Genomic DNA, 14,593 nt, shown 5'->3' on the forward strand with positions numbered 1-14,593 from the left:
GCTCAGAAGGACAATATATGTATTGTAGCTTATTGGTGTCCTCTCGTCCTTATTACTGAAATAAAGAAAACATTAATTATTTGCCTTGCCATTTTCTTTAAAGCTAGTTTCCTTCTGTGTGTGTCTCTATAAACTATCAATACTCCTCTTTTTCTTGCGTTTCAACTCAGGTATAAGCACAACTTTGCTCTTGCATGATGCTTTTGTGATTAGGATCATTTGTAAGCTACGAAGCATGTTCTATACATGAAGGCAGCAATTATTAGCCAGTTCAGTTCCATCAGGAACCTAACAAAATTCTTGCATTGTGAAATATTTAAGTCTGGTTATAAAGCCCTCAGGAACATTCTCTATCCGAACTACAGAGGCAAAGACTACAGATATGTAACATTACTTCAGGAAACCTGTTTCTAGTGAATTTTGTAAGAAACATTAAATCAAAATAATTAGTGGTGAAAATGGCATGTACCTTAATAATAAATCAAATTGGTTTTTAGATACAGATACATGTTTGAATATCAGGTGGGACAAAATAAAAATGTTCCATTCCATTTTTTTTATTCATATGCAGAATTGCTTCGAAGTTCATAGGACTTCAAATACAAAGTATCAAAGCAAAGCAAGAACTTCAGAAGTAGCACTTTGCGTAAACATATGAGATGTACATTATACAAAAAAAAAACTTAACTCTCGCCACATCAAAAATATTCATTGGAGTTAAGTTATAAGCAGAAAGAGTAAAACTAACACCTTTCGCATGCCATCATCCATGAACAAGCACGGGAAAGTGTATACAGCAAGTGCATCTGCATGCTTGCATGGAGGCGCATGGTGTTTCAGAAGCAGAGGAAATCCCCCTTCATCGTCGGCGGGAAGCCGGACTCGCCGCAGATGCAGTCCATCTTCCATCCCGGCAGTGCATTAGTGGCGCCGTCCTCTGCCCCTTTTCCGGTGCTGCCGCCCCACACCAACACGGCGGCTGGTGACGGCAAGTCACGTGTTCACGGACCAGGGAAGAGGAGCCACCGCTCGCCGGCGCCACCGCGTGGTTGTTGACGATTACTCCGGCGGCAGCCTACCATTCCCATCCACGTCCCCAATTCTTGCAGGTTCTTGGGTGTCTTCTTTGTGAATCTGTGCGCTTTCTTCGGTGTCCTTTAATTTTTTTTCCCCATAAATTCATCTTATCTAACTGTAACTCTTATAGCATTAAACAGAGAAGAGAAGTGATTACCCAAACAAGGACCATTATCTATCTCGTTGCATTACATATTTTTTTTAAAGAAATAAAGGACGAAGCTTTATTTCACCGAAATAACATCCTGGCCTATGCGTTATTGGGAACATAATGTTCCTGGCCTATACAACGGTATATATTTCTGGAGCACAGCGTGTAGTCAAGGCTTAAATCCGTTTGCTTCTTCACAAGTAGTTACCACGTCCATGTCATTTGCCTGCTCTGTATCGCTGAGTTTTTTTGGAGGTTCCTTGCATCTGCTGTAAATGCAGTAGACAGCCAACTGAAGAATCCCTGTGAAACATCCCGCAGCGTTTGGCGACTTCAGAACAAAACAAATTGGTCAGTAACTCACTATGAGTGACAGATGATAGTGTAAAGCCAAGTTGCACACTAACCGTGATATAAGGATCCCTTCCTAGTATTCCATATATCATCCATATTAAACTGGTTAAGAAGGAGAACAATGACAAGTAGAAAGGCATGAACTCAACACTTTTCGTCCTCATAACTTGTTTCTGCAGTTGTGATGAGAATGCAAAGAGTTCAGATTATTGAAGGTTGTGCAAATAAAGGCTAGCTTCCATGATTCTGAAACCAGTATAAGTGACTCTACTCACCACAGCTACAAGCGGAGAGCTGTACATCGACATGGCAGTTACTATACCAATACTTCCAACAAATACCTTGCGCATATGGTGGGTATGGATGATAAGGCTTGAGACACATGCAGTTACACAGAAGATTGCCAGCACTAGAGAGACCATTAGCATGACAAATTTCTGCAAGGTTGTGTCAAACTTAGGATTGCTGGTCGTCTAATGAGTAACTCAAACATTTTAAACCTTCATGATCACATAATTCACATCCATTAAAACTTCTTGGTGAAATACTGAAACTAATGTTGTAGCATTTCCTTTCATTTTTATTTTTTTTGAAAAAAGTTAGAGTGCAGATGTATGTAATCACACTGAAACATGAATAATGACTTCTTTAATGCATTAGGCAGAGCTCCTGCCCTTTCACTTAAATAGAAAACAATAATACGTAACTCCATTTTTCATCAAACAATGTACTGGTTATCAAGTTCTAGTAGATCTAAAATTGAAACTCAGTACCAGTTTGCAGAAGTTATCCAGTTTCTATGCAGAAAGCACGGTTTTGGCTTGTCAAGTCTACGTACCATCACATAGTTCCCCAACTATTTATTTCTAGTGTACCAATTCTAGTCTATAGTGAAAAAGATTTAAATAGAGAGACTCCACAGATAATACCATTCAGTTTAACTTGAAAGTTTTAGGATGCTAAAGGAACATTATGAGTTCTTCAGAAATACCTAGCCACCTACCCTTTTTTCTCTTGGCGCAAACCATATGTATATGCTGATGAATAAGGTTTCAAAGATTCCTCCTATTGAGCACGTACCGGAGACTGACAGGTTCTCCCAACCATAACTCACAACTGGAAAGCCGTACCAGCTGTATGTTAGTGTGCTGAACAACGCTAGGATATATGGTACACATGAGAATTCTCGAACACTAGCCTCCTTTATCACTCTTTTAAACGTCAATCTGGATCACACAAGAAATACAGTAGTAAGAAATATGACAAACTAAATATGTTTACATCAAATTAGTTGAGGATGTAATTTGTACATTGGAACTGCATAGAGGACTATACTGACTGCAGATGCTGCAAGGAAGAAACAAGATCGTGTTATTACAAATTAAAGATGGAGTGGAGTGAAGGCAATTACATTGTAGATGGAAAATACCTATAATTCCAACTATTACTCGTATGCTCGTAACCATTGTTGCTGTGGCTTTTTACTAGTCCTGGCACGTACTGTTGGCCAGGAGCCAAATGTTCCACTGATATTATTGTTTACAACAGAAGTGGCCTACTTGTAGTGCACAAGGTACTGCAGTCGCTTAAATCAGGAGAAAAAGCCAGCTTTAAAGACAATAATGTTAGAATATCGCATGATGAGCTGCTTACGCTTTTTTCATATTAAAAACAATGATTGCTGTAGATGCATAATAATGCAAACAAAGTCTTATATATTCTCGGGCATCTACCTAAGAAATTTCAGTGCTGTTCCTTCAAGAATCATTAAAGCTTTACATGTTTAATTGTTGTCCGTTTTTGTTGTTGGACCTGCTGGTATCTTCAAGAATAAGGAATAATTACATGAAATCATCCATAGTGATCTATAATAATAACACCGATATGCAGATACGGTACCAAACTTCTAGGTTTGCTTTGAATGTGGGGCAACATTATTGAAATTTCTTGGTATTCTCAAGCATCATGTTGACGCGAGAGCACTCCAAACACTAAGCATTGAACTTGTGCAACAAATCACAAACAAGAACCTTCCTGCCAGGGACCCTACTGGGGAAGGTGCACCTTGCTGTGATGGGTTGTTCTAGTCAGCGCCTCAGTGCGCCACCTAAGAAGCATTTAACAACCATTAAGATGAAGAAAGAACAACAATTAGGGTTTGCAAAGGGATTAGGGTTTTAAGAGGCAAATAGTAAAAGATACTTGTGTATTTTGATCGATTGGATAACCTCGGCGTGGACTCCTCCATATATATAAGGTGGATATGTCTTGCCCCATATACAAATCAAATTCATCACAAGAAAGAGGTTGGGAGTATTTCAATTTCTGATGTATTATCTTGATGTGGCGTTCTTGAAATTAATAAAGCTTCCCATTTCAAAATAAAAAAAATATAACATTCCTATTTCTTAGTGAACTTAGACCAAAATCAACCAAAGGGCGATGCTAACAACAACTCATCCACCATATTAATGCTTAGGGCAAGATTTATGCTACCATCAACAAAACAGAACCCAATCTTTACTATCCATCATCGCCGCTACCTTTGCCCATCGCCACTGCACTTATCTGAATCTAGTTCCCATCAAATCCTATCAACTTGCAGTGATCTTCCAAAGGATCCTCTATGCTGCCATTGCCATGTGGACGTGGTACAAGCAGGACACAGCCGATCACCTTGGAGGCATGATGATGAAATATAGTGGGAGAAGGTGCCGGACAATGATGGAGTCCTCTGAGGCGAAGGCAACCAAAGGTCGCGTTGGGCGTGATCATGGTTGATGAGGAGATTTGGCTACATATGCTTGGTCGAGCAATGAAGTTTGTGGTGGCACAATTGGAAGCTGGATGAAGATCGTGTTTCTAGCATGGTATATGGATTTATGGAGGTGGAGACTGTGAAGGCAAAATGCCTATTCTTAGTTTCGGAAGGCCCGATTTCAACGTACGTAGCAATAGAGGTGGAGGCTGAGGTGGTGCAAATCCCCAATAGGGAGAGGAGGAAGGGGAGCTTTATTGTGTATTGGGCTTGGTCAGGAAGTTACAGCATGCACTATGGGGGTGATATGGCATGTACATGGAGGCATCGTTGTGGCCATGGGGCCAAGGGGCACCATTTCCTACTAATAAAAACACTTATATTGGACACCTCATCTCTCACATATTCTTTAAAACCGTACAGTTATTATCTCTAATGCCTCATATTAAAAACCGACTACACGATGAGGTTTGCTGTTTAGAACCATGGGTGATAAAGGCTCACCCCACCATGGTCCCAAACAAAAATTATGAGAATTCTATCCCCCATGCTTACTTGGAATGGTGAGGATAGCTCCGTCATCTCTTCAATATCAATATCAAATCCATCATGCCTTATGGATTTAAATAAGAATAGTGGGAGATAAACTATGTTATTATTCACACAATTCAAAACTAATATCTTTGACAATTCCAAATAATTAAGTACCATGAGAAACTATATTCTCCCAGTTAAATATTTGTCAAAAAATGTTTAAAATTGATACTCCATCCCTATTATACGATGACTTTTGGGGATTTTAGGACAAATTAAGTTGGAAGAGAAAAGCCTTTCATCCCCCCTCCCCCACTAAAGCAAACGGGGTAACAAATAATTGGCCATGTCTTAGTTTGGTTGGCACAACTAGTGACTGGGTTAGCTCATGATTGGCCAGCTCTTGATTGGATACCCGAAAGTCCTATAGCTAGGGACAAAATTCAAACACTAGAAGTCATTATATTTAGGGAGGGAGGGAGTACTTTTGATGAAATACTTCTACAATAAAATGCAATGATTATTTACAAATATATTATGTAGTATCCATGGTCATGGACTATATAACATTGTGAAATAATAATGTTGAATCATGGTTAAGTAGGATCTAACTATAACGGTAGTAAGAACGTAACAAAATAATGGTTTACAAAGTGGTTAGTTGTATAAACTCAAATTATATTAATATTATAGTGAGATGATGATATATAGGTCATATAAAAAACAACTCTAAATTATTAATTATATAATGAATTTATAATATATTAAATCATGTATTATAAATTACTAATTCTGATGAAAAAACATTTTATATAAAAACTGTAGCTCTCCATGGTATCTACTCCCTCTATCCCATGAAGAGTGCAATTCTAATTTTTCTAGGACAGATTAGTGGTGGTGTGAAAAGACTCTAATACTCTCATTTGTTGGCCACATGCAGTAAGTTTTCTAATTCTGATGAAAAAATATTTTTATATAAAAACTGTATCTCTCCGTGGTACCTATAATTTTGTAGTTGACAATATTTTAATATATGAAGTCATTTACTGAAATATTCATGCAAAATTTCAGCGAACAAGAATCAATGGAATAAAGTATAGGTGGAATGCTAAGGAGGATTCGAGCGAGGGGGTGGGGGGTCATGGGTTTGAAGCTTGGAAACCACACATCCGTGTATTTCACATAAGAGACACATGTGGTGTGCAATGCGCTACAGGGTGGCTAGTTTGGGATGGTCTTCGACTCCATAATGTATTTTGCTATTTTTAACGTCCATATGCCTATTTAATTTGATGGCGAATGAAAGGTAGTAGGAGCCGTGGGCGATTACCCTTTGTGTAGTAGTGATGGACGGCGCAGTCGAGGATGCTTGATGGATGGTGCAGCCACGACGATGCTGAGAAACACCACCATGACAGGAGCAACTGTGGATGAAGCGGTCATGGACTCATGGTGCCGCCCGGCGGCGTGGTGGATGCTGCGACGGTGGTGGTCAGTGATGGAGTATCCTTGTTTTTTGTTGTTCTTTTCTTATCTTATCTTTTTTTAATCCATACAAATCGAACCATGCATCTGTAGTACTAGCACTATGAGTCAAATGAAATTTTCTATAACATCCACATCACACATAGTTCACACGGTCCATCACCCTTTCCTCCAGGGCTTGGGGTTCGATTCCCCCACCAACAATGCAAGTTATGATAAATTTAGAGTTAGAAAGGGCAACTTGTATTTTATATTTGATTATGATATGATCAAATGTCCAATGGTCATTCTTTTTTCCAGCTTGAGCTTTTAATGTAGTCTTTGACGAATAATATGTACGTATATATAAGAACAACCCGGTGAAAAGAAACGTATTATTTCTTAATATATTATAGCCTTATATATAACTAGCTTTGAAGATTTCTTAAAATATATCTTGGACGGTTCGTGAAAGGAACCATGGGGGACTTGCGAGCCATTTAAGATGCATGACCCTTTGTGTAGTAGTGCATGCATGATACATGTAAGATGTTACCGTAACGTACCTGATCGATTCCACATTTTCTTAGTTAAATTATTCCAGAAAAATTATCCAACTTGATGGTAGGGGTCTTTCCCATCTGGTGCGGATCATCCATCATGCAAATCAGAATATAGTAGATGATCACAGCATACTATAACAACGAGCATAACTTTTGCAAAGGTGCCTACGTCTGGCATTTTAAAGGGTGTTGATTGTCCGCCCATGAAGAGATGCGGTACAACTTTGGAACAGCCAATTGTTGTGATCTGGTAGGAATCCCTTTGCATACCTGAAGACGGACTGCATAGCTGCTAGTAAGCTAAGTGAAGGGTCCCATCATTATCCTACAAGAACTGATTCTGCGTTGGGGACAAATTCTCTTTCCTGGGAACCATTCAGATGCTGTTGGCTGCTCCGATCGATCCTCAGCGCGTCCCTAACAGATGTGCTTCGTATCTACGCCACAGGTTTCTCGTGTCCAGCAGAAACGCTACGTACGAAATTGCCATGTCATTGTCATGCAAGGCCGTGTTGTTTCTAATCTTGATCCTGGCACATGAGAACCATCCATCCCAAGTTAATGTGTGGTTCTCACTTCTCAGGAACCAGTCCGGCTTCCATCCGGGCAGCGACGTCTCAGGCAACCCCTGTTAGAGTATATGGTAAGAATCATATCCAAGAGATGACACCACCGTTGGTACTCGCAAGTTTCTGGATACGGTACGGTGAACCTGCCTCTCCTCGCGTGTTTCCCTCCATGTATGTGTATCAGTGTATCGAGGTAAATCTTGACTTAGAGCAGCCGCGCGCACAGTTGTCGTTGTTCTGCTGGTTGGCCATGGTGACGAGTGGAACAACGAGGACAGAACGGATTGGGAGGTTAGGTTGATACCATTATGCATGAAAAGAAATCAGTTAAGCAAGAATAGCAAGACAATTCTCATTGATATGTTTGCCATGTACATATACACGATGTACAATCTGTTTACAAGTTGTTAGGTCGCAACAATCTACACAAATATCCTTGATACCATGCACAAAGCAAGGCTATCCTGATACACAGGAAGCTGAATGTACGCCTTGCGGTGTGGAGCGCTGTTGTCGGACAAAGAACAGGAATTGATGAAGGAGTATTCTATCTAACCCTTAAATCAGAAATTTGAGAAAAATAGCTCATCTCTATATAAAATCAATATAATTGTTACACAAGGTTGAAAGGAACTAAAAGTCTGCAAAAATACTCCACTAATGCGTTAGTTATGCAAACTGCTTGACAATAGAATATCCTAATAAATTAACTAAAAATAGGAAATAAATGCAGGTGCCTCGCCATTTTGACCTGGTGGGTGCTGAGGAATTCAGATGAACAGCAGTTTTCCCCATCATCAGTTTAAAATGTCATGCGTACAATGTCCACATAATACTTTGGATTGTTAATTAATTTAACATGTTTTCCTCCATCAGATACCAAGTAATCATCACATAAGATATGATATTTACAGTCGGCAGATATCCGACCGGCTACGTAAGACATCCTGTCTTTTTAGAATGAAACGACCAGAGGGGGTAGAGGAACTGATTGCAGGTGCGCATTGATTTCTTTGAGGAAACTAGTTTTACAAACACAGCGTTTGTGCTGTGAAAATGCACCAAGAGAAATAGCATCAAAGCAGTTCCAGAAATAGATAACTGCTGCGTATCCAAATACTACCATTGAATCTCTCTGCTAGAATTGCAGGAATACAACAAGGCAGTTTCTTAATTAAGAAAAGAACAGGCCTTCGAGCTAAGGCTTACATCCATTTGTGTCTCCAAGAGTAGTTGCCACTTCCAACTCGCTTATTACCTGCTCAATATCATCGTGTGTTTTTGGTGGATCCTTGCATCTGCTGTAAATGCAATACACAACCAACTGAAGGATTCCAGTTAAACACCCGACGCTGTTTGGTGCCTTCAGAACAAAACAAGTTGGTCGGTAACTCAGTTTGACAACAACAGTGGTGCCAACATAAGGCAGAAGAATCACATGACAATAGTAGATTTAGTGTAAAGCTTAATTGCATACTTACAGTGAGATAGGGATCCCTTCCTAGGATTCCATATATCGTCCACATTAAACTAGTTAATAAAGAAAACAGCGACAAGTAGAAAGGCATGAACTCCACACTTTTCGTCTTCATAACTTGTTTCTGCAAGTTCGGGAGTGCAAAAAAGCCAATTAGTAGAGATGAGCAAATAAAAATGCCTCCAATGCATCCGTGGTTCTGTTACAACTGATAGTACTCACCACAGCTACAAGCGGAGCACTGTACATCGACATGGAAGTTACGATACCAATACTGCCAACAAATAGCTTGCGCATATGCTCCGTGTGGAACGTAAAGATTGAGAAGGATACAATCACGCAGAGGATTGCCAGAATCAGAGATACCATTAGCACTACAAACTTCTGCAAGGTAAAGAGAATCATTGATCAGCTTGTGCATATATAACTCAAACTTTTTAAGCCCACATGATCGCATGTATTAAGACTTCAAATAATCATTCATATGTCTGCTGCCTGGGTCAAACGTACTGATGCATTAGCTAATTGCATTTCATTTCATTTAAAAAAATCATAGTGCAGATATTATGTTCTGTCTTACATGTGTTGGACAAGAATAAGGAACTTGTTTAATATATTAGGCAAGTGATCCTGCCCTTTTGCTTAAACGGAGTCAAAGGACACAAGAATAAGTAACACTACTTTTCTGAAAAGATGCGAAGTAGTAACACCAGTTTCATTAAATTTAGTGGTTCTACTAAGTAGGTGCTCTTTTTTTCATTAGCAAGTTTGTCCCTGTAGTTGTTGGGGGTTCAATCTCCAAAAGTTGTATGGTTTTGGGGCCCAATTTTCCCTTAAAAACTGGCCAATCCTCTTTTTCTAGTAATACTATGGCAAAGCTTTGACCGTCCTGAAAAGGGGCTTTTTTCTTTTTTACTTCCTACGCAGCAGATACTTGTGTATTTGGCTTGTCATAGTTGCCCAAGATTTTGTTTCAGCAAGCAAATTATCGTATGATAGTGAAAGTAACAAGAGAAACTTAGCATTCAGTAATCTCAGAAGTTTTAAGATTCAGCAATCTCTTCAGAAGTTGCCTACCTTTTTCTCTCTTGGTGCATACCATATGTATATGATGATGAATGAGAGCTCAAAGAGTACTCCGATAGCGCAGGTACCGAAGAGTGACAGGTTCTCCCACCCATTACTCACTACTGGAAAGCCATACCAGCCCCATGTGAGGGCGCTGAAAAGAGCTAGGATATATGGTAAGCATGAGAATTCTCCCACACTGGCCTCCTTGATGACTCTCTTAAATGTCAATCTGGAAAACAAAATCACAGAAATATATCGTTAGCGATACGCCATCATGCTGTTTCAATCATGTTAGCTCATCAGGATGTAGTCATGTACGCTGGAACTGCATAGAGGAGCACGCAGACTACAGATCCTGCAAGAAAAATTAAAAGACGAGGTGGTGTTACAGATGCGAAAGCTGAATGAGTCAAGCTAGGGGCGTAGTTTGCAGATAGAAAATACCTATAATTCCAACTATGACGCGCAAGCTAGTAGCCATTATTGTTTCTATGAAGGCTCTACGAGTAGTGTTATTTGCCGCAGGGGGTCAGGAGCTAAAATGTGCCACTGATTCGTGCATTGTTTACAATAATGGTCTCCTATTTATAGCACACGAAACAAAGTTGTCTGAAGCAGGAGACAAAGGTATAGCTCAAGCCACTATGCTAGAATATTGCGTCCTAAGCTTTCTGCAAAAGCAAAGAAATACGGACCAAGACTTTCATATATTGTCTGGTATCTGCATGCCTATTAGGAGCCTTCGAGAATAGTCATCAAAGAACGAGATACTCCACTTACAGTAGTAATTTGCTACTGGAGAGGTGGACACAGTAGCTGTGCATTAGGGTGCATCTGTACCATTTGTTCCATTTCAAACGGTCCAGAGATCATTGACGACCTACATAGAACTATAGAAGCGGTACCATATCTTTTTGCTACAGTAATCTTGCTCTGCATGGCTCCATAGCATCCGACACATTACTCTGCTGCTTATCTGCCGTAATCTGAATAAAGCTAGGCACAAGATCTGTGTCCACAAAGACAAAGCTTTCATATTTTTTCGTGATCTGTCCGGCCGCCAAGAACAGTATTTGTCGATGAAGCGAAGAAAATGAACATGCGAACAGTACAACCTAGTAACATGCTAGTGCACAAAAATCCAACAACTTGTAAGATTTCTAGAAAAATAAATTAACTCCATTCCGTATGAAACAAACTTTGATAGGTTTGTAAAGTTGTTACCTGCCCTTTAAAAATATGTGAATCCATGAAATTATTATCAAATTTTCTATAATAATGATAATGTGCGTTTAACTTTTCAAATACATAATTGATTCTCTGTTGATCCAAAAAAAATTAAGCCAATTTTGCTAGTTTCCTTTTTATTCAGTACATGCATCTACATATTGATTGAAGTTGTTGCATAATGGTACTTTAAATGAATGAGGTTCAGTACTCTTAAATAATAGGCTGTGCGTTGTTTGATATGCCAATCACCATATGACCATAAGGCTTTGTTAATTTATTGCTTTGAAACTTTACCCATGAGCTGAAACAATATAATAAGAGAAATAATATGGATATATGCCTGTATCATGCAAAGGTTGGAACAGTGTTTCCTTTTCCTAGAAAAAGGGTAAACATCAGATTGTAAATAACATTAATTCAATGAAAGAAAATAATAAAATAGCTGAGCGATTGGTATTCACATTCTATAGATTTTGATCCATTAGATTATTTTAAGTAGTGTAACTATAATATCTTAAATACGACCGAATATTATACAATAGGCATAAGACCAATAAACATTGTTATGAACTTAATTAGGCTTATGATGTCCGCCTAGCACTGTTGTAAACAAAATTTTATTTCTGTAGTAAAATATTTATTTTGATCGGAATATAACTATCTTTGATTATACCTATTCTAAGAAGGCACCAGGCCACAAAAGATTTGGGCTGGCGGCTAAAAGGCTCTGTGCTGGTGGGCCGAGCACCCGCTAGCAACTTTGAGCCAGTACAAATAGCGGTCTAGGCTCATGGGAGACGTTAGCCACCCGCCATCATAGAGGCTTTCTGTGCTATGCCACCCGTTAGGAATATTTATTTTCTCACCCTATATATTATTTCTCTTGATTTGTTTATAATTTCTATTTTCCGTCAGTTTTTAGCCACTAAATTTAAAAATGTATCTCCAACCATGGAACAATGAACTTAAATAATAAATAATTCATATTATTAAAAAATACATCGTACATAATAGATAATTCAAATTATTCAACAAACTTGAATAATAAATAATTCACATAATTCAACAATTGGAATAGAGCTATTCGTCCATCTACGATTGGATCCATCTATGAAGACGTGTGCATTCGTCCGCCACACCATTTGGATCAAAGAATTCTCCGTCCTCATGACAAATCTCCCGTTGGATAAACCTCACCATGTCCCTACAAATGTTGACGATGCTTTTGTCTTCGAGTGCCGCATCGCGAGTGTCAATCCTAGGCGTCTACAGTTATACAGTAAATGAAGATTAGAATGTATTATCATTAGGAAGTTAGCACATGGTAATGTATAAGAGACTTACGTCTTCGGGGTTTGTCCGGTACCTCCTATTATTTCTAAGGAACTCGCACACTTAATATTTGCATAGCACAGAGCTAGGAGGTTGCTTGTGGCACTGCAATCGAATAGAAAAATGATGAGTTGTTATAAATGACAAGTCTACATTATATGAAAAGAAACCAAGTTTTTATGTTCTTACCCTGTCGGGATACGAGGTAGGCTACGCTAGCGCAAATCAAAATTTCTACCGCGTATAACCAGGAAGAACTGCCGTATAAGGATCACGGGATTACCACTCGACGCACTACTGGTGCGGAAGATGTAGATATGCGTCGGTGCAGTGAAGACGATCACGTAGTCGTACGTAGTCGAACAACGTAGTCGTACGTAGTCGATCACGTCCAGCGGCTCCTCAGCAGCTCGTCCACGTGCACAGCAAGATCGCCTCCGGTGCCGCGGCTCGTCGTCGGCTCGTCGTGGCTCGTCGGCGGCTCGTCGATGGCTCGTCCAAGTGCTGCAGGCGCAACACCTCCAAGGTATCCACACGTGCAGGGAGGAAGCGTCGCAAGCCGGATTGCTAGATCCGCGAGTTGCAACAGGCGAGGGCGTGGGAGGCGCGGCAAGTGTGTTCAGCCAAAAGGTGTGAACCCTAGGGCGCCCCCACCCCTCTATTTATAGAGGTTCCTGATGGGCCTCTGGATCCGAGGCCCATTAGCACTCCTAAACCTAATCCAACTCGGATCAGATCCGAATTGGGCTTCCAGCCCCTTAAGTGTGTGACCCTATGGGTTCGGATACGTATAGACATGGCCCGAGTACTCCTACTCGGCCCAATAGTCGGTAGCGGCCTCTAGCAAGACGTGCCAACTCCTATACGCATACGAAGATCATATCAGACGAACCATCACAACATAATATACATGCTATTCCCTTTGCCTCACGATATTTGGTCTAGCTTCAAGCTGACCGCTCTTTCTCGATCCTGTGATTCGGAATCCCTTTGTAGGTTAACTCTTAACCGTACGTAGCATGGCCATGCATTTTCGGATCCGATCACTCGAGGGGCCCAGAGATATCACTCTCAATCAGAGAGGGGCAAATCCCATCTTGATTGACCATGTCTCATAGCATGCTTCTTGACAAACCCGAAAGCTACCTTTATAACTACCCTGTTACGGCGTAGCGTTTGATAGCCCCTAAGTAGGTCGATCCACATCTAGAATACATGCGACAATCTCAGGTCTAAGGACAAAGCGTATATGTTGTTTAAAGAGAGAACTACTTCTCGTGTTGGGTCAGTCCTAACACATGTCTCCACATGTGTCCACATTATTAGTTCAACATCTCCATGTCCATGACTTGTGAAACATAGTCATCAACTAATACATGTGCTAGTCTAATATTCATGTGTGTCCTCACATGAACTCCGACTAGGGATAACTTTAGAATAACCATACAAGTAAAGAGTTTCACATACAATTCACATAATTGCAAATCAATTCAAGTAGCCTTTAATGGATATTCAATGAACACAATATACAAATCATGGATACAAATGGAATATCATCATCTCTATGATTGCCTCTAGGGCATACCTCCAACATACCCATCTATGTGTTATTATTTTCATCGCTTTCTTCCTATTTTTTCAGGGCATTCCCTGCCTTTCAGTACGTAAATCCTGTGTGCACTTTGAGGATATAAAGACAAGAGTTGGTAATATAACTTAGGTGCATAGAATCTCAACATGCATTTAAGTACTGCTAAGGGATGTCTTACTTCAGTACAATGCCTAGGAATTCCTTGTAACTATCTTTGGTAAATCTAGCTGAGTTGAGGATCATTGCAAATCCAAGCTTGGGGTAAATACAGATGCAAATCTAGTTGTCTCTGCATTATATTAGAATAATTTATATTATAGATGGCATTAATTAGAACCAAGTATGTAAATAATAATTTAAACTAGCTAGCTTACTAAAAATTGTAAGCCCCCATGATCTGCTGATTGTGAGCCTTTTTCCTT

The 14,593-nt window shown here is 39.8% G+C and overlaps 2 protein-coding genes across 2 annotated transcripts; both read right to left on the bottom strand.

Annotated features, from left to right (window-relative positions):
• Positions 1 to 1,268: 1,268 nt before the first annotated feature.
• LOC101763235 (bidirectional sugar transporter SWEET3a) lies at positions 1,269 to 3,128 on the bottom strand. The gene is made up of 6 exons (XM_004963410.2): positions 3,012 to 3,128; positions 2,893 to 2,929; positions 2,586 to 2,808; positions 1,858 to 2,019; positions 1,636 to 1,755; positions 1,269 to 1,559 (listed from the first exon to the last, which is right to left on the bottom strand). The coding sequence occupies exons 1-6, from the start codon at positions 3,046 to 3,048 to the stop codon at positions 1,398 to 1,400; spliced, it is 741 nt and encodes a 246-aa protein (XP_004963467.1). The 5' UTR covers positions 3,049 to 3,128; the 3' UTR covers positions 1,269 to 1,397.
• A 5,321-nt stretch (positions 3,129 to 8,449) lies between these two features.
• On the bottom strand, positions 8,450 to 10,600 carry LOC101781568 (bidirectional sugar transporter SWEET3a). Its single transcript, XM_004960572.4, has 6 exons — positions 10,463 to 10,600; positions 10,337 to 10,373; positions 10,025 to 10,247; positions 9,170 to 9,331; positions 8,952 to 9,071; positions 8,450 to 8,833 (listed from the first exon to the last, which is right to left on the bottom strand). The coding sequence occupies exons 1-6, from the start codon at positions 10,497 to 10,499 to the stop codon at positions 8,669 to 8,671; spliced, it is 744 nt and encodes a 247-aa protein (XP_004960629.1). The 5' UTR covers positions 10,500 to 10,600; the 3' UTR covers positions 8,450 to 8,668.
• Between the last annotated feature and the right edge of the window lie 3,993 nt (positions 10,601 to 14,593).

Source organism: Setaria italica, chromosome III, assembly GCF_000263155.2.
Source record: "Setaria italica strain Yugu1 chromosome III, Setaria_italica_v2.0, whole genome shotgun sequence".
NCBI lineage: Eukaryota > Viridiplantae > Streptophyta > Magnoliopsida > Poales > Poaceae > Setaria > Setaria italica.